The sequence below is a fragment of the Mustela nivalis genome (genome assembly GCF_964662115.1).
Source record: "Mustela nivalis genome assembly, chromosome: 3".
In the NCBI taxonomy this organism is placed as follows: domain Eukaryota; kingdom Metazoa; phylum Chordata; class Mammalia; order Carnivora; family Mustelidae; genus Mustela; species Mustela nivalis.
In genome coordinates, this window is record NC_139022.1 from 139270114 (window position 1) to 139296795 (window position 26682).

The 26682-nt window shown below is 54.9% G+C and overlaps 1 protein-coding gene across 2 annotated transcripts in view; it reads left to right on the forward strand.

The window, feature by feature from the left end:
• The first annotated feature begins 2611 nt into the window (after positions 1 to 2611).
• The window catches only part of CAMK2A (calcium/calmodulin dependent protein kinase II alpha), a 57823-nt gene continuing 33752 nt past the window's right edge, over positions 2612 to 26682 (forward strand). Inside the window, exons 1-3 of one of the 2 annotated variants that reach the window (XM_082726270.1) lie at positions 2612 to 2836; positions 17354 to 17448; positions 24227 to 24286. In XM_082726270.1, coding sequence (XP_082582396.1) covers positions 2775 to 2836; positions 17354 to 17448; positions 24227 to 24286 — 217 coding nt within the window. In that variant the 5' untranslated portion in view covers positions 2612 to 2774. The remainder of the gene's footprint in view (positions 2837 to 17353; positions 17449 to 24226; positions 24287 to 26682) is intronic. The other variant, XM_082726269.1, reaches the window with a different exon arrangement.

Here is a 26682-nt window from a genome sequence, read left to right on the forward strand (position 1 = left end):
CCCAGGAACTGGATGGTCAGGCCAGCTCCCAGCTGAGCAGAACTTTCACCTCCTTTGTCTGGAACGTCAGACTCCCATTCATATAGCCACAGGGACCCGTTTGCCGTTTGTTTAATGTATTAACTTCTAAAGCCTCATTAAGTGAGCTGAGAGGTCTCTGAGCCCTCTCATCCCAGCCCCTGTCCTTTGTCCTACAGGCATTGCTTGGACCTGGCTGGGGCCAGGTGATGCTCAAACCAGGAACTCAACTCCAGTGGGACTGCAAAGTGCTAGGAGCAAAGACATGATACGTGCTTCCACGATTCAGACAGAGCAGAGTGAGGAGAGAAGGTTTCTTTCTGAGTCTCTTAATAGTAATAATTTCCCATCTCTGAGCATTTACAGAGTGTCAGCGGCTGTGCTCATCTGCTCATCTCCTTCCTCCTTAAACAGCCCGGGAGATAGGGAATATTGCAGATGAGGAAACTGAGGCACAGAGAAGTTAGGCAACTCATCTAAAATCCCACAGCCTATAAATGGTGGAGTCCCTCTCCTCTCCCCTGGACAGTGACCGAGGTGGCCTCAGAGGTCACTAAGGTCTGTTGCAACACCTTCACGAATGGATGCCTCTCCCAGGAAGGGCTAGAGGGTCTGGGCGGGATGGTGGCCGTGCGGCCCTTCCCCCACTTCCCCTGCATCTGCCTCTCACCCCTGGCAGCCTCAGCTTTCCATGCCCAGCCCGCTCCCACCAGCTGTGCGCCCCGAGCAAAGGCCTCTCTTCTCTGCCTCTGAATTGCAACGTTGGCGGCAGGAGCAGGAAGCATATTGTGCGCAGAAACAAAACGGAGTGGTTTTTCCTTTTTCTGAAGGTGGTAATGGTGCAATTAGTGGCTAAGCCATTACCCCTCCTCCCTAGCTCGCCTCCTCTCCCTCCCCTCGGCCTCCCTCCTGTTTCTCTCCTGGGAAGAAGTGGCTACGTCCTGAGTTGGAGAGCCAATCTCATCATTCTCTCCCACCCCTGATGCCCAGGGAGAGGAGCAGAATTGTGGGAGAGGGTACCCAGACGTCTCCAGGGGCCCCAGGCCCCAAGGTAGTGAGTCAGGGACCCGCTAGGGTTGGGGATTACCAAGAAGTGGACAATATGTTCAGCAAGTGAGGTGACCAGTAAGGCAATTGGAAGGTTCAGAGGGGTGGGTTAGCAGCTCCGAAGGTTGGGATCTTGGACCCTTTTATCTCACCTGGGCTCCTTGTGGGCAAATGCTGGCATGAGACCTCAGCCTGGTGGGCTGTGAAATGAGCTTGAGTGGAGGAGGTGGGTGTGAAATTCTGAGTCCAAGCGAGAGTGATGGGGGTGGTCATGGTCCCGCTTTAGACCTTCCTTTTCCTCTTCCAGAAACTAAAAAGAGGCCTCATGTTTACATACTTCCCAAAGGCTTCCACAGCCCTTAACCCACTCCCTCTTCACAGCCTTCCTCTGCAGTGGCAACTTTGTTCTGTTTTGCAGAAAAGGACGCCGGAGGATCAGAGAGGGGCAGTGACTTTCCCAGGGTCACACAGCTCACAAACCGCAGAACTGGAGTTGAACTCAGATCCTTAAATTCCAACCATTTTCCTTCCAAACCACACCTCCCCCACCCCCAGGCTTGAGTGAGATCTTGGGGCCATGGATCTGGCTGCTGCCCTGAAGAGTTGAACTTGGCAGGGAAAAAGGGGAATGAGAAAGAGAGAATGAGGATTTCAGGGCAGGCCCATGGCCACTCCCCTCCATGCCAGGCCATGTTTCCCTCCCCACTGCCGCCTCCGCCTCTTTCACCTTGACTTGAAGCACAAGCAGAAACTGGGACATGAGCCCCAGGAGACCAGATCTCCATGGTCCCTCTGGGGGCATGGAATGGAGGAGAGGGGTGGGGGTGAGCGGGCCGGCAGGGCCGTTCCCTCCAGAATCCCAATGTCTCCTCTGCACTTGTCCCTCAAGCTAGAGCACCAGTGGGATGGACAAGGTGGCAGAGAACGAGAACACAATAAGGAAGACAGAGACAGAGGCAAAAAACAAAATACAGAGGGGAGCAGAGAGACAGTTACAGACTACAGTGATCCACTGGGAGAGAGATCCCAATGAATTAGCCATCGCTTCCTGTAAACCTTGGAACCCGGCTGTTGCCAGGGCAACGGGGCAATACCTGTCTCTCCAGAGGAGATGAAGTTGCCAGGGTAACTGCATCCTGTCTTTCCTGGGGACCATCCCAGAATGTGGCACCCACTGGACGTTACCATGGCAACTGCCTTTTTGCCCCACTTAATCCCATCCTGTCTGCTACAAGGGACCCACAGTTGGAGGTGGGGGAGGTGGGGAGAGAGACGATCACTTGTGGATTAAGTTTGTTCTTCTCCCCCTCCCCAGGCTCCTTGGTCAATCCACCACCGTGGGGGTGCCGGGTCCACCCGCCCCTGGGCCCACACAGGCCTGCAGCATTGTGTGTGGCTAGGGCCAGGGCGTCCGGGAGCAGGTTTTGCAGTGGAAGGCAGGCAGGTGTTGGGGAGGCAGTTACCCGGGCAACGGGAACAGGGCGTTTCGGAGGTGGTTGCCATGGGGACCTGGATGCTGACGAAGGCTCGCGAGGCTGTGAGCAGCCACAGTGCCCTGCTCAGAAGCCCGGGGCTCGTCAGTCAAGCTGGTTCTCGGCTCTCACTCGGCAGCACAGGCAGGCGAGTGGCCCTTAGTTCCAGGAGCAGAGCAGCAGAGCCCCAGTCCTGGTCCTCCAGCCCCAAGCCTCGCCTGCCCACCCAGCGCCAGGATGGCCACCATCACCTGCACCCGCTTCACGGAAGAGTACCAGCTCTTCGAGGAACTGGGAAAGTGAGTTGCACCTCAGAGAGTTCTGGAGGGTGCAGGGGGTCAGTGTCACGGGCCGGGAGTGTGCACCTGCATGCTTCCTGTGCACGCACAGGGAGGAAGTCTGCATGTTTGAGGGGACACTTGCCCAGAGCTGGGTGTAGGCATGTTCACGGGTGCAAAGAGGTGCCAAGGCCAACCAGCTGAGTGTGTGTGTAGGGGTGAAGGGCTAGTGGTGCACGCCAGTATGCACGCACGCACACAAACATACACACACAGACACACGCACCCGAGTGCACACTACTGGGCACACACAGATTTCTAGACACTTGGGGTTAAAAAAGGATCTTCCCAGGCAGCTAAATCCGGGGCCAGAACCCCCTGCTGACTTTCTCGGGAGGTGTTCATCTGGCCTCAACTTGGACACCTCTGATGGGAGAGAGTTCGCCATCTCCCAGGTAGACCCTCCTGACTTCAGGCATCACCAGCAACTGTGCAGAGTGGCCAACTTCTCTGAGAAAACACATCCCCTCCCTCCCTCCTTCCCTCCCTCCTCCCAGCTCCTCTTAGAGGGAGGGCATCAGTATAGCAGGGGTGAATAACTAAGGGCCTGTGGGGCTCCCGGGGTGTGGAGAGGCAGGGAGGGGCACTCGGGCAAGTTGGGGGGAGCACTACCATTTCAGGGGCTAAGTGGTATACCAGCTCCGGTTCCTTGGCAGTGTTGTCCGGCCCCAGAGCTCATTTTATGCCCCCTGATGACTGGTGTGGAGAGAAGGGTGTGAGGATGGGGGAGAGGAGAGCCTCTTGGGGTCGTGGAGTGTCAGAAAAGCATCCTGGACTCTCCCAGATCGGTCCAGGGAGGCCCCAGGGATGGCTCAGGGGAAGGGTACAGCTTGGAGGCAGACTTCGCCCCTTGGGCAAAGCAGCTCCCCTGCCCGGGGTGGTCTTGGCCAGGGCAGCAGGAGCGCTGGGGAAAGGGGCGCCGGGAGCAAATCTGCGCCAGTGTGCAGTCCAGAAGGGCACATACCAGTGTGTCTTTTGATGTGTGCTGTGTAAGGACTGACTCTGGGGTACACTTATGTGCTCCAAGAGTGTATGCAAATGTTCACATGGGTGCACCGGCAGGAGGTGCTGGCATGAACCACATGTGGAGGGCCTGCAACTGTGACAGCGTGCAAGGGGCCCATGGGGTACCGTGGACCGGTTCGCATAGGGGTGCGGGTGTGAACGTGCGTCACTGTGTGTGCACACGTGTGGCAGGTCAGAGCTGTGTGCACGTCAGCCGGAGACGTGTTTGAGGCCTGGGTCTGTGCAAATATGTGTCTGTGTAAGGATGTGTGTATGGGACTTGGGCAGAGTGGTATCCCTTGGAGGTCCGGACATGCACATTTGTGTGGGGATGGATGGGCATACACATGGGAAGGTTTATATGCGTGTGTGTGAGGCCTGGGCCAAAGGCTCGGGTGGGAGTGTGGGTGTTGAAGGCATGTGTGAGCTCATGCTGGTGTCTGCATATGTGTGGGAGGTGGGCCTGTGGCTGTGTACAAGTAGGCTGCCTGCACACACACACACACACACACACACTCTCACACTCACATACCAGGCTATCCTGGCACTCCCAGGTACATACCAGGTCCCTTGTACAGGTACACACCCACGTGCAGGCGTGTAGTCATTCTTGCCTGCAGACTCACTGTGCTTCTGAGTGTGTTTCTGTGCTGGGGGCAGGGGCGGGCTATAGGCACGAGATTCTCTGGAGGTCTGATATTGTCTGCTGTAGGGCGCAGAGCCCCTGCCTGGCAGGGTTCCCGTGCTCCCCCCTCCCGGAACGCCAGGGTTCCCCCATTAGCTGGGAGCTGCCTTTCAGGGAATGACCGAGCCTCGGTGCTGGGAGGGCTGCGTCACATAGTGCAGGGAAATGGAGTTGAGATGTGACTCAGGCCCTTCAAGTGAAAATAAAGTGATGTTTTGCCCCAAGAGGAGATGGATATCATGAAGACCGGATGCTTGGTGGAGGGGAGAGGGGGCGACTTGGTGCAGAGAGCCTTCGCGAGTCTTCTTGACCCCACTGCCTGCCAGGACCGGGGCAGGGGCAGAATTCCAGAGGACAGGGAGTCCTGGTGTAGCCATGGCAGGCAAAGCGAGGGTGGCAGGTACGGCTAGTCCGTGATGGATCGATTTCAGACCTCTTCCTTTCGGAACCATAAGGGCTCCTAACCTTTTTTAGGTCGCGTATTCCTCCAGGAATCTGATGAAAGCCCAAGTCTACATTCTCCAGAGAAACACACAGATCTACAAAATGTTGCGGACAATGTCAGGAGCTTGCAGGACCTTAGGAAGACTGGGGATGGGCCTGGGCTGAAGGATGCTTGTACCGGGAGGGAGTGAGGCTTCCCGCCTCTGATGCAGGGGTTAAAAAAGCCAGGGTACCTCAGGGAGCAGCTGGGACTTGTGGTCTGCACGTCAGGCACCCAGTGGGGCAGGTAGGGGCAGTGCCCAGACCATGACCCAGGCCCTGGAGCTCATCACCCATAGCTCTGTGACACTGGCCACATGACGCACTCCTTTCCCCCTGTAGTCTGGAGATAAAAGCATTTGCTGTGAGGATGCAGTAAGATGGCACGCGTGAAGACCTAATGACAAGCCTGGCACACAGTGGGCCTTCAGCAGGGACTACTGTCGGGATCACTGTTGTCCAAGGCGAGGCAGGCTGAAGCCCAAAGCTGGGGACTGCCACAGGTTTACCTTTTGTCTGGACTTGGCCCAGCTTGGGGGGAAGGGCCTGACCCAGCTCCCCTTCTGTGGGGAGAAGCCAAGAAGATGTCTGCAGGGCCCAGCCTTCCACTGTGGACCCACAATCCCCGCCGGCCTGGACCCTGTGGTCAGCCCCCAGAAGCTGAGTCCCCATTCCAGGAGCCCACTCCAGATCACTGGCAGGGCGACTTGCCAAGGCAGCTGGCACAGTCCTGCAAGGGAGCAGGGAAGGCACTGGAGGTCTTTCTGCAGGGCCCTGAGCTGCCTGGCTGGAGAGGAGGGCACGTGTCTGGAGGGCTTCGTGGCATCCCACTCAGTGAGCCCTGGCTTATGACTGCAGGCCTTCTAGGAGTCCAAGGCAGGGCTGGCTATGGATGTAAGAATAGCTGCTGCTTTCCCACCTGGTGGGCAGCCAGCTGGGTGGGGAGTGATCCTGAGTCCCGAGGGCCCTCGGCAGTGGCTTCTGAGGCCCCTCGGTGCTCCTGGACAAAGGTCCCACTCTGCATAGGGTGCACATAAGTAGGATCTTGATTCCAGGTCCCATAGAAGGTTAAGGTGGAATCCAGAGACTGGTTCACTCACTCCTCCCTGACCCCCACCCTTCTTCCTCCCAGAAGATACAAGAAATAAAAGCCCATAGGAGCACCGGAGCTTGTTGGGAAGCCAGCTGTGGTAATGGCAGCTTCGTGGTCAGAGCGGGTCTGGGCAGCCGAGCCAGAGCTCCGGGCAGAACCCAGGATGTGGGAGGAAGGGATCTGGTTCTAGGAGGCAGAGAAGGAGTATGCCTCCTCCAGCCTTTGACATTCTCTGGGCTTTGGATCCCACTTCCAGGAGAGGTGAGGGAGGCAGAGAATTGCTCTGCAGCCTGTGTAATCACTGAGTGGTCCAGAAGGAGGTTTTACTTGAGAGAAGGAGAGCGAGGGAGGGAGACCAGATAGAGGGCAGCCCGCTCTTCTCTAGAAACTGGGATATGAAATCGACTGGAGGGCAGTGTTGGGCTGGGGGAGGGGCAAGCCAGGTGGGCAGAGGGAAGGGCAAGAGCTGGTTCTGGAGCTTTCTGCCCCTTTTACCCGCATGGTGTGTGTCAGGAACTGGGCCTGGGCGGGGGGACCTGGGGCCCAGAGGCTGCTTCCCACACTGAGGTACCAGGAACCCGGATGCTGTGGTTGCCTCACGGGAGACAAGCTCTAACATCCACCAAGCAACCCCTCCTTCCCTGGCTGAGCTATCAGGAGGCTCTGTAGGGTAATGCTGGGGAGAGAGAACCCCCAAAGATGGGGGTGTGCTTTCATTTTGCTTCTAATAGCCTCTCACATTCACAGAGCTCTGGGGCCAGTGAGGCCGCTCTCCATCCATTAGCTCTGAGGGAGGCAGAGGGCTTCTGCACCGTCAGACAGAGGAACAGCTGAAGCTTGAGGAGGGGGAGGCCCAGTGTGCAAGCGTCGGCATTTGGGGGGGCAGTTCGTGAGAGGGACCCCTCTTGCTGTTGCGTCCAAGGAACACTGTTAGGGCAGAGGGGCTGCCGCTTCTGGGCAAGAGAATTCTGAGCTGAGGCTTATTTTCCAGTCATGACTCTGCCTCAGAGTTACTGGACCACCCCGTGTGGGTCCCCTGTCCTTTGTGAACCCCAGCTTTACCATCTGTGAAATGGGGATCAGAATAACTCTGCAGATGCTGAAATGCCCCAGTAGAGGTGCTACCCTCTTTAGCTTCCCTCTGTGGAAGGCACACTTGGGAAATTTCCGACTCCCAGAACATCAAACTGGGAGGACCCATACGCTGTCTATTTATAGCCTAGATGGTGGAACCAACACCCAGAGAGAAATAGCCCCAGGCCATAGGAAGAGGCTATGCTAAAGTCAAAGTAGGGGACCAGATCCTGTGCAGGGACCGAAGACCAAGGATGGGATGCTGGGTTAGGGGTGAGGGGCAGGGAGGTCCTCAAGGTGGAGGGTGCAGGACCAGGGAAGGGGCCAGACTTTCCTTCCTCCCCCTCCAAGCCACCCGAGAGGCAGGCACGCACGCACATGTTCTGGTGCGTGCCGCAGCCCTCCGCCCCCACACAGCCGCCCCCACACAGCCCGAGACACACTGACACTCCACCGAGCCTCCCTCCTGCCCGCCCGCCTCCCCACACAAGCACACAGTGACACCGCTGCCAGCACCCCTGCAGTCTGGGACCCCGGCCTTCCCTGTGTGGGGAGGGCGAGCCTCGGAGCCCAAAGCCTGCCTCCTTGTTGCGCATGTGCGGGTTCTGACAGAGAGTCCGGCACGAGTGTCCCTCCCAGCGCAGGGAGAGCAAGATGATGCTGACTGGGCTTCTGAGTGTCCCTCAGGGTGGGACCAGCACAGGACCTGCTCCCCAACCCTGCCCTCCCCCATTTGTACGCCTCTCCCCGTGCCAGAGTCTACCTTCTTCTGCACGCAGGCTACCTGTATTGCTTTCTCTTTGGAGCTTCTCTGGGGCACAGTAGGAAGCCTGCCCCTTCCCCGCCCCAGGCCAGGCCAGCGCAGACCCCAGAGTAGGTCCCCACCAGCTGAGGCCTAGCCCAGGCTTTCCAGGGTATTACTGCCCCCAAGATGTCTGTGCTGGAGAAAGTAGAGGGCCTTGGGGATCACATAAAAGGAGGAACATGTCTGTGCCTCTTGGATCCACGCAACAAGTGTTTCCTGAGCACAGCCCTGAGCCGAGCCCAGGATGTCCCATAGGCAAGGCTTATGTGGTCCCTGCCCCTTGAGGCTCACAGCCTAGTGGAAAGTGGGCATGAGCTGAGAGGAAGGGTCGGATGCTTAACCTACTAGGTCACCCAGGCGCCCCCAGAAGTTATTACTTAAATGCAACTAGGTAAGGACTACGAGCACAAACACAGAGCTATGAGATGCACAGACCACAGCTAGTTGGGATGGGGAAGGTATCAGGGAAAGCTCCCCCAAGGAGGTGACATTGGGGAGCTGGAGGTTGAATCAGAGTTAGTCAGAAGGAAGAAGATGGAAGAGTGTGCTTCAAAGTGGGAACAGCACAGGCAAAGGCTCTGAGGTGTGTTACTTAGCCGCAGGGAGGTTGGGGATTCTGCTCTTCTTAGGCCTGCTCAGTCTGTCCCCGACTTTTGGGTGCTTAGGGCCCAAAGCAAATTGTAAAAGCCTTTCCTAGATGATCTTAAAGAGGGAGCCTGGCAGGGTGGGGCAGTTCTGGAAGCCAAGCCAAGGGAGGGAAAGCTGAGGAGCCGGAGGACTTGAGCAGGAAGAAAGGACCCCTCTGAGAGGGCTTGAGGGAGCATGTCCTCTCCTCTCCTCTCCTTCCCCCTCTCCCCTCCCCTTCCCTCTCAGCTGGTGTCCTCTCCTGTGCAGAGCCAAAGTGGAGAGGAACACAGAGGTGGAGCTCAGCTCAGCATAGGCAGGACTTCTGAATTATGAGACCCGCTCGTCTCCCACCACCACGCCCCAACTCCAGGCCCCCAGATGGACACAGCCTCAGGAGGCAGGGAACACTGTGGCCCCAGACAGGCACACACTCACAGCCCTCCCCACCCCTTGCCTCCATCTTCCTCCTGCCTTCGCTGGTGAGATGGCACAAGCATGCAGTGGGAGATGGTTTAGGGGCCAGAATATCCTCAGGCTCACTTGGAATGGGGAGTGCTCCTTTGTCCTTCAGATCGAGAACTCAGGCCCAGAGAGGGCCAGGGTCCTGCGCAAAGTCACACAAGCCAAAGACATACAAAAGTAGGGCACTCCAACCTCTTTCCAGTCTGGCGCTTGGCCCCCTTAGCCCTTGGAGCCTCTCTCTCTGAACCTCTGGAAGCCTTCAGGGTGTGCAGGTGGATGTAGCCTGGGGAGAAAGCAGACCTTCCGCATCACCCCCTGCTCTGTCTGCTCTGGTCCTATCTCCAAGGTCTGAGAATATTTTTCAAGTTCCCTTTTTATAACCCATTCAAGAAAACCCATGCACAGCCAAAACAAGAAATATGTTGGGACTTCTGTTGGTTCAATGTTCCCCTCAGCAAACAGAATCTTCCGGTTCCCAGGCCTTCTGTGTCCCCCACGAGACTTCTGCTGGGTTGGCATGGGGTAGGTCTGTGGGGTAGGGGACAGCTCAAAGACACCGAGTCCCTGCCGCATCTTCTGGAGCCTGGCCGTGGGTGGCTGCAGCCTGGGATGGGAGGAGGGAGACGTGTGGCTTCAGTAATAAGGTCCTAGAATTTTCTGGCTGTAAAATGCTGTCTTTTGTGGAGTTCTGGGCAGAGCTGCTATGGTGAACTGGGGAGGAGAGAGAGAAAAACCAAACAAATGGGGTCTCCAGCCCCCAAAGGTCCTCTCTCCTCTGATCTATTTGCCATTTGGGGACCTGAATAGCTGTGTTTTGTTTGTGATTTTAAAAGGGCATCACCGCTTGAAAAGAAATAACTAAGGGAGAGTGGGTTTAGAATTGACCCACAGCTGATTTCACAAATAGGCAAACGAGGCCCAGAAAGGTGAAGGGATTTGCTTAAAGCTCTCAAAGGTAGGTGTTTTGGAAACAGAGTATCCCTTCTGTTTCTCAGCAAACCTAACCCCAGCTTTTTAACTTTTCAGGAAATCTAGGACTCCTCAGAGAATCTCATCTGACCCACAGGCACTTTTCCTAGAAAAATGCACACTCATGACAACCAACAGAATTTGTGTATTATTTCCCGCAGATCCCTCTGCCCTAAAGCCCACAGACCCCAGGTGAGGGGCCCCTCTGATCTGAGAGGATGGGGTATTGGAGAGAGCAATGGATGATGAGTTGGGAGTCCTGGGTTCAAGGTCTTGGCCTCAGTTTCCTCATCTGTGAAATGGGGAAAGGGTGGACCTCAATGGGAAGATATCACTGGGCATGGCAGCTCCTCCTGCAGCCACATGTGGCCCACATCCTGGCCCCTTGGTGGAGCTGCTCTGGTGGCCGGCCCCAGCTCTGTCCCTTCCCCCAACATTTTGCCTCCATCTACTCTGGCTTCCACACCCCTAGGCCTTGCTCTCTGCTGAGTGATCAGATCAGCTAACCTGGGCTGTGAGCTACTGACCACCAAGGGGTTCAGGATACTAATCCTCTCATAGATAACAGGTCTGCCTGCATTTAACTGGGAAGTTTCTGGAATCACCCCAGCTCATCTCAGAGAGGGAGAATGCTTAGGTGTCTTAACTGAGAGTGGGGAGACTTTCCTCAGGAGATCAGATTTTGGTTATGAGCTGCCTGTCACGTAGCATCCAGACAAGATGATGAGTGGCTAGAAACTCTGGACTGGAATTCTGGAAAGAGGAGGGGTTGTAGAGACGCAGGTTTCAATTTTGTATGGCAGTCAGTGGCTTGTGCCATTTGCAGGGGTGGTGGGATCACAGAAAGCTTTGTGAAGTTGATGAACAGAATAATGCACAGACACAGAACCATTTTATTGACAATATAAGGGTGTTCATGACCTCCCCAGGGATTCCCAGCTAAAGCCCAGGTGGAGGAGATGGAAGGAAGTGATAAGAGGGCAGAGGAGAGAGAACAGAGGGTAGTGATCTTGGGGGAGAGGAGGTGGGGTGCCAGAGAGAGTGCAGCCACCTAGAAATGAAAGGGAAGCTGGGCCTCCAAGCCTGAGGTCAGTGAGGCCAGATGTCGCCTGGTGTGGGACAGGCAAAGTGGATCAGGTCCATTGGGGCTGCAGGGGCTTGCGGGGGCATTGGGTGGGCGGGGCTGGCACAGCTTCCTTCCAGGGAGCCCGGGGGTGGGCACCAGATTGTGGTGGGTTCATGAAGTGTGGGAGGTGGAAAGAGGAGGCAGCGGATGTCGGACACTTGTTCTGGAAGTTTGGCAGCAAAGGAGGAGGAAGGAAGTGGCCCAAGCTGTTGGGTCGAGAGAAAGGTTCGTGGTTTTTAATTTAAAAACTTTGGGGGAGCAGGATGATGATTTTTCCAGAATAAGGGAGACATGTGTGCGTTTGAGGAAGCAGCCAGTGAAGAGAAGACCCAATAATTATCAGGACCCCTGACAATTCAAGGGTCCGGTGTGGAGGGGAGTTATCTCCAAAAGGCCCCCATAAACAGTCTTCTGCCTGCTGAGACCCAGGGGCCTGCGCTGGGCTCTGGGCAGCTCAGAGTAAAGGTGGGGACATTTACTTTAGAGGAAATTGGCAGGAAGCAGTCTTGGGTAGTAGGAACCTCTTCCCATCCCTGTGTAGGAGAGACTTCTCACAAATGGCCCAGGAAGAAGTATGGCTGAGGGTCCTCATCCCTATCTTGCAAATGGGGAAACTGAGGCCCAGAGGGTAAACAAGCTGGTAGCCACGCTGGGTGAGGACCCAGCTCTTTCAACTCCCTGTCGATTGCTCCCAGGCTCACCTGGCTTCCACGTCAGCACTTTGGGCTGTTTTAGGCCAGCAAGAGTGGTGAGCCCCCTGTGGGCTGACAGCCAGCAACTCCCAGGACACTGAGCCTGCCAGGCAGCCAGAAAGCAATTTCCCAGTGTGAATCTTGCTTTTCACGGCCCATTAGCACATTCCCTATGTTCTTAGCCTTGCTGGACCCACTCTCAGAGCGCCCTCTCCATCTGTCTGTTGGAGAGCAGGGCGGGGCCTCCCTGCCTGCTTGTGTCCACACCCATGGGGCAGGGTGCTCTACCCTGGGTTGCAGCCCCTTTCCCTCCTCACCGTGGCCTCCGCAACCTCCTCTCCTGGATTTCCTCTTCCCCGAGCTTGGCAAACAAGGTCCATTTTGTTTCTGATGATGCCAGCTGTTCTCATCACTTCGTAGATAATGATGCCTATAAAAGGCGTTTCTCGGGCATTTACTAGACTCCAGGGGCTGTGCTAAACCCATCACATACCTTATTGTATCTCACTGAATCCTTGGAACAACTGCACAGGACCAGTACTGTTCTCATGTACATTTTGCAGGGGAGGAAACAGACTTTCGGAGATTAAGTAGCTTGCAGGTAAGTGGCTACCCCGTGATTTGAACTCTGGTTCGCCCGGCTCAGGAATCCCTGTTCTTATCCCCATAGAACTTCCTTCTTCAACATGGTAGTCACTAGCCACATACATCTGCTCAAATGAAATAAAATTAACAATTCAGTTCTTCATTCCTACTAGCCAGCTTTCAAGTTCTCTATAACCATATGAAGCTAGCGGCTGTCACATTGGACAACACGGAATATTTTCACCGTCACAGGATATTCTGGTAGAGAATATTACAGATGGAAAGGGCTCATTCCCACCCAAACCCCCATGTGGCAGATGAAAGAAAGTGAGGCCCGTGTTGGGGCAGGCCCCTGTCCAGGACCTCCCAGCGGGGCTGAGAGCTGAGATCCTGTCCCTCCTGTGTCTGTCTGTCTCACACACACATGCTTCCCGGCCCACGTTCTGTGCTTGCTGATGTGGATGTATATTTCATACCCAGGGTGAGACACGTGCGCTTTGTCACACCCAGAGCCCCATGGAATCTCACACACAGGGCATTGCCCAGGCTGGCCGCCCACAGCTGTGGGCAGACAGGCCCCCTGGACCCCTTGTCACCCAGGAACACCTTCACAGACCCTCCTGGGACCATCTGTGGACGCTCACACTGGGTTCTCACACGCAGGCCTCGTCCCTTCCTCTCAGGACCCCGGGTCTCAGCCTTCCACCCTGAGCTCCCCACCTTGGCCTCCTCCCCTCCCTGCCCTGCGCCGTTTCCAAGTTCCTGCCCCGCCCCCTGCTGCCCACCTGCTCCACTCAGGGCCTCAGGGCCTCAGGGCCGTGGGAGGACTGGGCTGGCTTTTTTGTTGTTTGCCAAGGCTGCTGGGCTGTGGCCACTTGCTCATGCAGGACGGGAATGCAGAAATAGGCCTTTTTAAAGCAAAAGATACCAGAGAGGAGGTTAGTCTCATTTCTGCTGCAGATTCTCCTCTGCCCCTTGTCTCTTGGCCCCCCAGCACCGTGGTGAGCAGGGTAGATGGAGACCCGAGGCTGCATAGGTCGGGGTGAAGTGCCTAGTTCAATATCCTGTTGAGGATAAGTCTGGGCTCACAGCTTTGTGAGCCCAGAGCCCCTGCTCTAGAGGGTCACAATTTCCTGCCTTTGGTGGAGTCAGAAGAGTAAGTGCAGGTGACCTGGATCCTTTTCACAGATGCACTAGGAATATGCCTGTTCACTCGAGGCCTCAGTTTCCCCATCTGTTAAATGGGGATCCTAATGTCAACTCCACAGTTCTGCTATGGTCTAGAAGGAGCTTAGTGGTGCACGTGCATTTAAAAGGAAGATACTGTCTGGGTGTGTGAGAGGCTGGTACCCTCTGCATCAGTAGCTCTGAACTGGTTTTGATAAGCTCCTCCCTCTGAACAGCTGCTAAAAGCTATGCATCCTTGCCCCAGAAAAAAATGCACATACCTATTCTCAGAGGCACAGGATGTCCTTCTGTGGGTACATGGGCCCTGTGGCTGCCCTCCCCTAGTCAGTTCCCCTAACTAGAACCTAGTTAGGACGCCCAGTTAGGGGCGCCTGGGTGGCTCCGTTGGTTAAGCAGCTGCCTTCAGCTCAGGTCATGATCTTGGGGTCCTGGAATCAAATCCCACACCAGGCTCCCTACTTAGCAGAGTCTGCTTCTCCCTCTTCCTCTGTGCTCTCTCTCTCTCTTGCTCTCTCTCAAGAAAATAAATAAAATCTTAAAAAAAAAAAAAAAAAGGACCCCTAGTTAGAAGCTGGGATTTACACAAAAGCTTGGCACTGTGTTCTGAGAAGGAAGTTTAGCAAATGTACCTTCTCTTGTCTTACAGATGCAGCTCTTAGGTCCTCAGCTCCTAGGGCAGAGCCTAGGTTCATGGGACTGCCAAGCTCCCCTGCAGAGAGTTGTATGTGACAGTCCCCATCAGTGCCAGCGTCAGAGCCTCTAGCAGGACACCCCCAGAGGGCAAGCAGGAGACAATCCCCTTGTTAAATGAAAATACAGATTCCTTGTGCCCCCACCTAGAAGCTCTGGTTTGGTTAAGTCTGGATAGGGCCTTGGTATATGTGTTTTTAAAATATCCCCAGGGGATTTCAAAGCAGCCAGTTTGATAAGCATGGGTCTAAGGTCTTTGCTTGGAACAGAATTTTTCATTTCGTTTTGTACTTTTCACTTAGAATTTGTTTCTTTAGTGGAGAAATTCTATCCATCCTGCCTTCCTTGCCTTCCTGCCCCTACTCCTCCCCTCCATCCCTCCAGCCCACATTATTTGAAAGCTCTGGACCAAACACCAGCTAGATGCTGGTGAGTGAGGCAGGACCCAGCCCCTGCACTCAGGAGTTCTCTGCCTGTGCCCCTGCTCTCCCTGGAGCTCTCCAACCTTTCCCGGATGAGGCCACTTTTAACATTCTCACCTGGGGCCTTTGGGGATTGTGATCTCCAGCTGGGCAGGGACCTGAAGGTCTTTGGGTCCATCCCCCCCGTCTGGGTAGGGTGGGCACCTTTGAGAGACCTTCTTCCGATGCCTGTTCCTGTTCCTAACACCCTGACATAATGTCCATTCCCCTGCCTCGGTCAGTCTCTCTCACTGTGAATTCAATCCACTTCTTATTTCTGCAAAGTAACATTTATGGAGGCCCCGTGTGTAGAAGACACGGGATACTAGGGCAGGGGACGTGGGAAAGAAAGTTACAGTCCTGTCTGTCAGGAATTTACCATCAGGTGGGAGGGACAAACAGGACAAACAACAGAGCAACTGTGAACTTGGGCTAGATGGGGAGGGGCGGAGCGCTCTGGGAACACAGATGAGGGCATCCTTAACTTGAAGGCTTCCCAGAGAAGGAAACTCAGATCTTGCTGCTGTCCTGGGGTGGGAGGAGCAGGGGATTGTGGGGAAGGACAGCAAGGGTGCACCGCCCCCCCCCCCCAGGGAGGGTCCACTGTTACATGAGACGAACCACTTGCTGAGGAATTCTAGTGTAAGTGCATAGTCTGGTGCTTTCCAGTGCTTTCTTACAAGGTCACATTTCCTGGTCTCATGCTCATCTGCTGGCTCTTTCTTCCTTATCCCTCTCCAGTTTTCCATTCACTCCATTCATGAGGCTCAGACATGAAACCAGAGACGCTATGCCCAGGGTGTGTGCCGAGATGGCAGGCTTCCTGGGCTTGGACAAGCCCTTGTGCGGAGGATAGGGCATCAAAGTCTGGAGGATGTGATGAAGGGTGGCCAGATCAGGAAGCTGGGAGTGGCAGGCTCCCTTGGGCGGAGGGGGGCGGGGGAGGTGGGGGTGGTGGCGGGGGGTAGGGGCCAGTGTGTATGCAAATACCCGAGTTCTAGACCTGGCCCTACAGCTAACTATATGAGCCATCTTGACCGAGCTACGCTAGGGCTCAGAGTCTTCAGCTCCACTGCTGACGTCAGGAATCAGCACCTGCATTTTAATAAGACACCTTGGTGACTCATATACACATTAAAATTGAGGAAACCTGCCTATAGACATGCTTCTTGCCATTAGTCTGTGGTTAGGGAACTAATGGCGGTGACAACCATCAGGGTCTGGCTATTTAGGGGCCTCCTCTGTAACACGACAGAATTGCACTAGATGACCTTCATGGTAGGGGGGATGAGGTCGTTCCTAGATGCACCACCTGACCCTCCTTACACTAGGTTTGTTTTTCCAGATACTATGTTTACTTTTTTTTTTTTTTTATAGAATAAGGGGCCAGTATTTAAAAATTGGGAAATTTCACATAAATATCCAGACTGCAGGCTTTTATCAAAATATTGAACAATTTGGGAAACGGGCCACCTTTCACATAATCAGTGTCCCCATGCAAAGCACAGACACAGCCCTCGCTCTAAGTGTTTCCCTACCGCTGGTGATTTGAGGATTACAAATCAAACCCAGCGGCTGTTTCCCACCTGTCTCACTAGCAAAGATAAGAAAGTTTGATAACACACTGGGACAAGGGTGGAGGAAAATGGTCCCCTTGCAGACCGGGGAAAGTAAGTCGTTATGATCTCTAAGATGGATAATCTCCTATCATCTACGACAATCACTAATAACACCTACCCTTTGACCAAGTAATACCAGTTCTCAAAGTGGGTCCACAGACACCTGCACATGTGGGAAACATAATTCTAAGGCACATGTAGAAGGTTAGTCATTGTAGGGATGTTTGTAATATGCATGGAACTATGGATTGAACTAACCTAATTGCCCATTGGTAGAGGACTGGCTAGATGAATTATAGGACAGCCATTTGATGAAATAATGAGGAGCTCTGTATGTTCCAGTATGGAAGGAGTGTCTCTGAAATATTTCCCGAAAAAAGGAGGGTGCAGAACAGCATGCGGGGTCCAAAGCCCTTTATGTGGTGGAGAGTATTTGCGAAAAGATGCTCAAGGAATGGAACACTGGCTGTCCCTGGGGTCGGGACCTCGGAGACTGCTGTACAGGGGTGGGAGGGAGCCTTCTTACTACCTACATTTTTTTTATCTTTTGAACTTTGAGTCATGTTGATGTGTTCCCTACTCAAAAGCCTGAAAACTAAAATCTTTCGGAGGTAAGATTCTGTGATTCTGACCCTACATGATTCTAATGTTTTACAACCTGGTGGACCCAAGTTCTTACACTTCTGGAAGGCTCATCCTTCACAAGGCTAAGGTCTCATAACCTGCAGGCGGGCGTTCTCCTGGGTCGCCAGCCCTGCCCTGTCCCTGAGTCAGGCTACTTACCCCTTGTGAGCTGAGCAGCCCTGCAGGGGGTCTCCCTAGCCAACGAGGTACAGGTGCGTGAACCTTGGCATGTCCTAACGAAGCATGCCTTGGGCTCTTCCTTCCCTCCTTCACCTTCTCTGTCCTCCTAGGGGAGCGTTCTCAGTGGTGCGCAGGTGCGTGAAGGTGCTGGCTGGCCAGGAGTATGCTGCTAAGATCATCAACACCAAGAAGCTCTCGGCCAGAGGTAGGTGGCAGATCCATGCTTTGCTTGCCCCTCTGGGGCTCTTCTCCCCTCCATGCTTTGGGTTAAAAGCAGGACCTGGGTGTGACCCCCTGGGTGATGCTGCAGAGGGAGATTCTTCTTCCTGTGGGTATTATGAGAACAGACCCCTCCATTTTCCTTCCTCATGAGATCTAGACAAGAGGACACAGCCTCTCCGACAGGCCAGGCTCTCTGCCTCCTACCCAGGGTGAAGGCTAAGGTGCCAGGCGGGACTTCCTTTCCCTGCCCTTCTGCCACTTGCTTCTTTTCTCATCTCCAGACCTGTGCACCCACCATTCCCTTATCTGGCTCCTTACAAGGCTGACCCTCTTTCAACCTTCAGGTTTCAACTCAATGTCACACCCTTTGAGAGACTTCCCAGACCCCTACATCTGAGGCCGTCTCCCCCGTCTTATATCGGTTATTACTGTTTACCTTCTTTATGGCTTTCCCCCAGTCTGCGCTTTCCCCCAGTCCCATTTGCTGGCTTGGTCCCTTACTTAACATGCATCTTGGCTATAAGCTCCAGCGGGTGGGGACGGCTCTCATTCCCTGCTATACCCAGTACCTAGGACAGCAGCCAGCACATCCTAGCACTCTCCCGGTATCCAGTGAACTCTAGGGGCATCCTGCTTCAACCACACTGGTCCACCCTCTCATCCCTAACTAGTCCCTAGAACAGGGGCTCCCAACCTGTCCTCACCCTGGAACCCCTAGAGAGTTTTAAGAACTCTTGATGCTTTCCTCCCCACCAAGGGGTTGTGACTTCATCCGTGTGGGGTGTGACCAGGATTTGAAAAAAAAAAAAAAAATCCCCAGGTAATTCTGGTTTGGAAGTGGTCCTAGACCAGCAGTGTCAGCATTACCAGGAGATTGCTAGAAATGAACATTCTTGTTTCCAGGCTTAAGGAATCAGGATCTGCATTTTAGCAAGTTACATTGGTGGTCCATGTGGATATTGGAACTTGGAAAGCCTGCCCAGGAGCCTGGCTTCTTGCCCTTAGCGTGTGGTTAGAGCAGTAATGGTAGCATCCACGGTCAGTGTGTTGGGGAAAGTTATCTTCAAAACTCTAGTGCCTTCTCTGAATGGTGTCTAAGCTGCCTTGGGGACCCTTGGAGGTGGAGGGTGTCCTGCCGGGTGCGGCGGGTACAGGTGCAGCGCGGGAGACGTCATGCGAGGAGCTGGCGTCATGGCCAGGTGTTGATCTGGCATAATGCATCTGTGTGGTGGCTGGTGCCCAGCAGGTGTAGGGTTCACAGAGTCTGGTACAGGATGTTCACACGGCCCCCCGCAGGCCTCCCAGCAGGCCCCATGTTGGACCGCGCATTGCCGTCTTTCATCTCTCTGGCTCAGTGCTGCTGGGAGCCCAGCACTTTCTCCTAGTTACTGAACTCCCCCGTGGGCAGCCAGTGTCCTGTGGGGAGAAGAGGCTGGATGTGTGGAGGGTGGTTCTCTGAGGGTCGGGGGCCGAGATGGCACACATTCGGCATGGAAGCATGGTGTGGACGGACGATACCGGTGGAAAGTCTGGAGCTGGAGCCAGGGGCAGGGAGCCAGGGTGTGTAGGGCGGCTGTGGGAGCGTGGCCTCACGTCCAGATGCTGGAACCTGCCTGGCTTCCTGTGGTGTGAGTGGCAGTCTGGCGCCCTTTGTGTGCTTTGGGTCTCTTGTGATCAAAGGAGATGTCCCAATCCCTGAGATACAGGGCGGGGGCGGGGTGGGGGCAAGATTAGTGCCATGGCTTGGGGCGACTGGTTGATGTTACTACAAAATGAGGGAGGGTTAGGGTTCAAGGTCCTCCCTGGGCACTGGACCTCTTAAGCCACTTCACAGTATTCTCAGAGCGACACCTCTCCCTGCCTCCTGGTTCTCAGTCTCTCTCTCTCTCTCTCTCTCTCTCACACACACACACACACACACACACACACACACACACACACACACACACACGCTCTGACAGGAAGAGACAGATGTGTATGGGAGGCAGTGGAAGGGGCACTGTCCCTTTTCTGGAAGGTGACTAAGCATTCCTTGGGCAGTGGGGACTCTGGGCAGCGCCAAGGGGAAATCAGCAAGTCCCCTGTCTTTGGCCATTTGTTGGGACTTTGATATCCTTACAGGAAGGCAGCCCAGGCCTAGCTGAGTGTGGAGGGTGTGAGAGGGGAGGTTCTCAGGGGAACCATCTCAGAGAAGTCTGCCAACTGCAAGGCTTCTCTCCCCAGCGGGAGAGGAGGAATAGAGCTGCTTCTAGCAGGTTCCTTTGTTTGCCACTTATGGTGCCTGGGGAGGGGAGAAGTTTGATGCTGAAGATTTGGCAACATACCCTAAGCTTCCCCTGCTGGCGCCCCTGGGGACTTTGGCAGCTCTCTGCAGGGGGGCCCGGCCCACCTGGAGTGTCCGTCCCTCCCTTCACCCCAGGGAGCTGCAGCTTCCCCTTCCCCACCCCGGTCAGCCTCTTGTTCTGTTGAGTGGCTCCCCAACCCAGGAGATTATTTTTTCATATGTATTTTAAAAATACCCTTTTAGATAAAATGCTTGTAGTGTAAACAATTTCAAGAAGTCTTAAGGACATGGAATGGAAAGTGAAAATTTTGCCTGTCTCAGGCCCTGCCAGATCCCCTCAGGAGCCTTCAAAAAAAGTGGCTGCCTTAGTTCCATCCTGGAGGGCTGGAGTCAGTAGGTGAGGCCCAAGCTCCTACAATGAAAAATCCCCCGTCCGCAGCGACCATAGCTCGCTCGCTCAATGATAACCCCCTGTCAGGGGGCTCCGTAGGCTTCCCAGCCACAGTCTTAGCCAGTGCAGAGAAGAAACTCATTAATATTTTAGGGGATGCTGGGCACATGGATGTGGCTGGTGCAGCCAGGAGTGACTGGCAGGGGTACAGAGACCTCCATAGTAACCATTGGCCACTTGAGCGCTGAGGGATCACCTCCTTGGCTCCCGGGCACCCAGTCCCAGGACACTGGGCGAGAAGCGTGGCGCGAGCTCATTCATGCTGCCTCTCAGCTTCAGGTTCATGCTCTAAGGATCCAAAGACAGATCCTTCTCATCTTCCTCAGCTTACTCCCCACCCCTGCCTGGCAATCTTGGCCCTTGGGATTATTCTTCCAACCTCCCAGGAGCAGAAACCCGGTTGAGGCCCTCTAGAGGGTGGGAGCATTTCCTCTTCCAAGACTTGGAGGTCTATTTTTTCACCCCTGGTTTCTGTTCCTCTGGCCAGAGTCCCACCTGCCTGGTGGAGCGCCCCCTCCCCCACCTCACTCTGCAGGTAGAGCCTTCCAGGCTGCCTGATTGTACTTCCCCTAATGCTCTGCCCTGCTGGCACTATCTGGCACCAGGAACTTCACCTTGAACCTTACTTTCACTTACCCTTGCCTGCCAAGTTCTTGGGCAGGGTAGGGCCCCTTAGCCCCAACACCCTGGAGGCCTACCCCTAGGGAGGGAGGGGGAAGGTTCACAAGGTATCATGGTGAGCATTAGGGACAATCCTTCCAGGTACTTGGGCAGGAGGAGTCCCTCGGGAATTTCACCATTGGGAGGCTGTTATCTATCTAGCTGAATAGATTGATTTGTCAATTAATTAATTATGAGAATGGGAGGCAATATGGTACAGTAATTTTGAACATGGGTTGAAATCCCAGTTCTGCCATCTCCTTGGACACGCTGCTTAGTGGCTCTGGGCCCTGGGGCATGGCTGTGACTGACAGACAAGGTTTTGCTTTCATTGCACCTGTTCTCTAGGGAGGAAGACTGTAAAAAACATTAAACATAGAAACAAGTGAGGTAATTTTAGGTAACAACGAGTTATAAAGAAAATGAGACCGGGTAGTGGGGAAGTGATGGGGCAGGAGGGACCCTCAGAAAAGGCAGCCAGGGGAGCTCTTTGAAGAGGTGATATTGTGCTGGACCAGCCTGAGGAGAAGGAGGCAGCCATGAGAAGACCCAGGGGAAAAGCATCCTAGGCAAAAGGTCCAGCAAGTGCAAAGGTCCTGAGGTGGGAAGGGGCTTGGTGTGCCTGAGGCCAGAAAGGTGGTCACTGTGGCTGAAGCTCCAAGGCCAAGATGAGGCAGGATCAGCGGGGTCTGCCTGGCCATGGTGAGGAGTTGGGGTTGCAAGTACAATGGGGAGTCTGAAGGGTTGCTGGAGAGTTTGAAGCCAGGGAGAGATAGAATCTAATTCAATTCATATTTTAATAAGAGGTCCTTGGCTACCAAAGACTATTGGCTGGAGTGCGGAGAGCATCCAGGAGTGGTTCCTCAGAGCTGTGGGTTCTAAAGAGGCTTGACCACCTTATTGAGTGACTTTGATAAAGGGACTGCTCCTTATCACTGGGCCTCAGTTTCCTTACCTACAGAATGGGGCAAAGCCTCAGAGGTCAAAAGAAACGCAGTCCCTACTTCCTTTAACGAATGTTAGAAAATAGAAACATGTCAGAGATACAAAAACTGGTGAATAATATATATGTTTACATAAATTCAACAAATTCATGCTAAAAGCCCAGAGAGTGGCAATGTGGCGTAATTGGACAATGCACGAGATGATTGCCAGGTTTATAAAAACAGCTCCTGACATTTCTGGTAATGAGGGCTGGCTATCAGGCCCAAGTGTGAGGCTGTGTGACCTGTATGTCCTTTCAGTGCCGCTCCTGGGTAACATGATGTGGTAGTGAAACATTAGAATTCTGTGCTTGGGTCCCTCAGCCCCTGAATGTACAGGCTGGACCAACCTTGTTCCCTGAACCTATAGCCCCCAGCCCCCTCTGATAGGCCCCACTTGACTGGCCTGGTTTCCAGTTCTGCTGGGGATGGGTGGGGTGGGGGAGAGGGTTGTAGGGCTGGTGGTGGGTGGTGTCCAGCTGTCCGCAGTCCGCTGAGGGCCCTCAGCCGCTCAGAAGGGAGAGGCCCCTCCTTTGTGCAGAATCGGTCTCCTACCATCCTGGAGGCTGGGGAAAGAAGCTGGGTGGGGGGGCAGCGGGAGGGAGGGGGGACCAGGGGGAGGTTGCCTCCCCCAGTGTAGGCAGCCTCCCTTCTCCTAGTCCATAGTCCACCTCCAGCTGGGGAGTTGAGCTTACGCTCCACGGAGACAGGCGTGGACTTAATTGCTTTGCTGATGAAAAATCCACATTTCAGTATTGCTCTTGATCTGTGCAGCCCATGGAGGGAGGGCAGGGGTTGCTCTAATGAAGGGACAAGGGAAAGGGGAGCTGCCTGCCTGGGGACAAGGGCTGGGACTTTCTCTGTCCTTACTGCCTTCCTTGGGGGCTGCGTGCTCTGAAGGGGCCAGAGACTGGAGTTCGAATCTGGGCTCTGCCTCTGCGTGTCTGCGTGGGGTCCCTCCTATGCGCCCCAATTTTCCATTCAGAAATTGGGGGCTGGTGGAGGTGGGGGCGATGAGTCAGGGTGCAGAGAGTGCTACAGCACAGTAAAGCACACGCCTGGAGTCTGACTGCCTGGGTACAGTGTGTGGCTCCACCGATCACCACGGATCAGGTGTGGCTGTGAGCCCGGTACTTCGTTTCTAGGAACCTCTGTTTCCTCCTCTGTAAGGTCGGAGCGTGAAGGCACCTCCCTCAAAGGGTTGTTGTGAGGACTTGAGATGGGCTTGAGGTGCTCTGCACAGTACCTGGCGCGTAGTAAATATTCTACTGGTTCCCTTTGTGTTCTGGTTCTTTAAATTAAGGCATTAACTATGGAATTGTGAAAAAAGCACCAGAAAGGAGATTAAGAAGTGCCTAAAATGGGGACAGTGATGCCCACAGAGCAGGGTCCTTGGGAGGACTGAAGAGAGTCACGGGTAGGATTGTTCCCGGGAGCCCCAGGGTGGGAGACCACAGGACAGATTCTGAACAAGTCCTCTCTCCCTGGGGGTCTGGACAGAAATCCTGGAGAGCAGGTGTGAGAGCTCCAGGTGGTAAAGCCCAGAGGCTGCCACATACGGGCTCTACCCTGCAGATTCTCTGGGGTATCCCTGGCCCAGAGTCCCCTGGAAGGAAGGCAGCCTCTGTGAATTAATATAGCTCTTCTGCTGCACAGAAACACACCCCCCCCCCGAAGGTTGATCAGTCCATGGTTTATTCTATAATTCAATGACTTCTTGAGCATCTACTATGTGCCGGGCATTTGAGTAGATGCCAGGGGTACAACAGAGACCAAGCACTTGCCCTTAAGGGTAAAGGTCCCCGTGAGCCAAAGTGAGATGTGCTGTCCTGAGGCCCTGAGAACACAGTGGAGGGGCCCCCTCCTCTTCTGGTAGGACAGGCTGCCAGGAGAGGGCATATTGAAGGACAGGTGGGCATGAAGGAGTGATGGCCAGTGAAGGACAGTGGGAGGTTGAGAGGGAAAAGTTCCAAGCTGAGAGAACCACATGGGTGAAGGCCCCCAAGCCTGAGTGCAAGGACTAAGCAGGGGGGCTCTGGGGAAATGCCATTTAGCAGGGCTGGAGTGCCCTGCGAGGGGCAAGCCTGGAGACGGGGTAGCAGGAGCCTACCTGGGGTGGGGTAGGAGGTGTTCCAGGCTCTTCAGATGGGACTTGGACATGCACCTCATTTGAGTACCCCAGAAACAAAGGCCCAGAGAGAGGAAGGGACTTCCAAGGCCCTGCAACCCCGCCCCCTACCACCCTTACTCTGCTGCCTCCCACCCAGGCGGGGGGGGGGGGGGGGGCAGGGGCTGCCTTGGGGGCGCAGACCATAAGAGGCCGAGACAGAGTAGGTGAGGTTTCCTCCCTCACCTGGGACTCAGCTGGGCATCTGTGTTTCAGATCATCAGAAGCTGGAACGCGAAGCTCGCATCTGCCGCCTGCTGAAGCACCCCAACATCGGTGAGCTGGTGAGGGTGTGAGGGGGATGGGTGGAGCCTGGCCCCGTGCCCCCCCCCCCGCCCCCGGCCAAGCCAGTGGGTCTTCTGGGCAGGGAGGGCAGCTTTTCTCTTCTCTGGGGATGGTGGCAGTAGGGATGGGAAAGGGGGTGCCTTTAATGGTCTCCACGTTTCTCAGAGACCAGCTTGGTTGGGGGGAAGGTGAAGAAGGGGCCCTCCCTCCTAGCCCACGCTGCCGGCAGCCTCCTTCAGAAAAGCTGTTTCAGGAAAACTCCTGAAGCTCCAAAGCTCCGGGAGAGAGACAAAAATAGGCCAGGCGTGGCCTTGACCATAACAGCCCACTCCCCAAACCTACCCCAAGCTGAGTCAGCCTGGCACTGTGGCCTGCCCACCTACCTAGACCAGCAGCCTGCCTGCCCCCCAGAGGCAAGCTCCAAGGTCTTGCCCCAGGGGCAGACTGAGCACAGACTGCAGGGGAGAGGCTGGGCCTAGACCACGCTTCACGGCCTGACCTCCCCTCCTCCCCCATGCAGGACTGGAGTTCTGCATCCCTGCCCATCAGTGTTCTGAGTTGGGGTGGCGTGGCCAGGGGAATGGGGAGGGGAGGAAGAGCAGATTCTAGATGTAGTCCTGTCAGGAAATGGCTGTGTGACCTTGGGTGGGAGCCCTGCCCTCTCTGAGCCATTTCCCCCATCTCCGCAAGGAGACACCCTCTGCATCACGTGGGCTTCCTCTTTAAAGGTGGATTCTGGTTCAGTGGCTTTGGGTGGGGCCAGGGATTCTGCATTTCTGGCACGCTCCAAGGCAATGCCAAGGCTGCTGCGTCAGACCACACTTTGAGGAACAAGGCCTAGGTGCTCTCTAAGGAATATTCCCACTCGGGCAGCCACTACGCCTTTGCCCTTGGTAAGGAAGCATAGCTCAGTACCCAGAGCCCCAAGGGTTAACCCTCCTGTCAGAGAGAAGCGTCTCAGTCTGCTATTTATACCCCAAAGGCACCTCCCCTTCCCCGTGCCCAAGGAAGGGGAGCAGAACTGCGCAAACAGCAGCCAGAGGCTCCAGGACCAGAATGAGAGGAGGGCCAGCAAGGCGGCTGGTGGGGGGCAGGCCTGCTTGTACCCCGATCCCTGACCACCGGCTGACAGACTCACTGTGTGGCCTCAGGCAGCTCCTGCCCTGCTCAGGGCCTCCAGCTGCCCAGCAGTATGATGGAGGGGTTGAGAGGGAGCTCTGACTCCAAAGTCCCATGGTTCTTAGAAAGGCGATCAGCGCCAGGGGAAGGAGGTGGGGAGTGTGTGTGTGTGTATGTGTGTGTATATGTGTGTGTGTGTGTTGCTGCACACTACAACTGTCTCAGGTCAACCCTGCCTCCTCCTCCCTTGCAGCCTCCCCTCTCCTCTCCCCACTGTATATGGGGAGCAGTACCCTATGGGCTCTGGGGCTGACAGTCTGCAGCTCCAATCCTGGGTTTGCAGTTTAATGGCTGTGTGACCCTGGACCCATTGCTGAACCATTCTGAAGCTCGGTTTTCTCATCTGGGAAATGGCAATGATACCCGCCTTGTAGAATTATGATGATTAATTAAAGCATAGCCCCATGACAGTCCCGAGGTAGGGGCTGCTCCCCCTTGTCCTCAGTCTATACCTTCGCACAAGACAAGCTCTCCCGAAACCGTAACCTCCGTGCAATTCTCACTCTCCCGAGCCATCACAATGTTTGGTCACCAGATCAGGGCGCTGTGTTTAACGTGCTGGTTAAGAGAATGCGGTTTGCTCCTGGGGTCCAATCCCAGCTCTGCTGCTCGCTAGGTGTTGGGGCGCACAGGTTCGTGAGGGCAAGCACAGAAGCTGTCTTTTACAATTGCTGGGCAGGTAAAATGAGAAATTGCAAGGAAAACACTTAGCACAAGGCTGACCTGTGGCAAAGTCTTAGAAATGGTGCCTCACCATCATCATCATCATCATCATCATCACTGAGGCCTTTTCTCCTTCCTTCCTCCCCTCCCCTTCCCTTCCCTCCCCCTCCCTCTCCCTTCTACCTACCTTCCTTCCTTCCTTCCTTCCTTCCTTCCTTCACCTGACGGCAAGGGTATCCAGGACCCCACCACGTGTCAAGGCTGAGGATGGGTGGCAGGAGTGAGGATGGCATTGGGATAGGGGTAGCTAATGCACAGAGACGTGGAGAGCAGAGCTGAGCCCTGGATCAGGAGGATTTGGGGAAGAACCCCGAAACTATCTCAGGGCTGCAAAGGCCCTGCTTCCTGAGCCTCCAAGCATCTCACTTCTAAGTAGACTATAATCTCCCAGAAGAAGTGAAGACAGGTGCAGCTGTGGCTGCAGAACCCCAGAGGCAAGCCTGTGGCTGGAGGAGCTGGACTGAGCCCTAGTCAGCCTGCTGGGT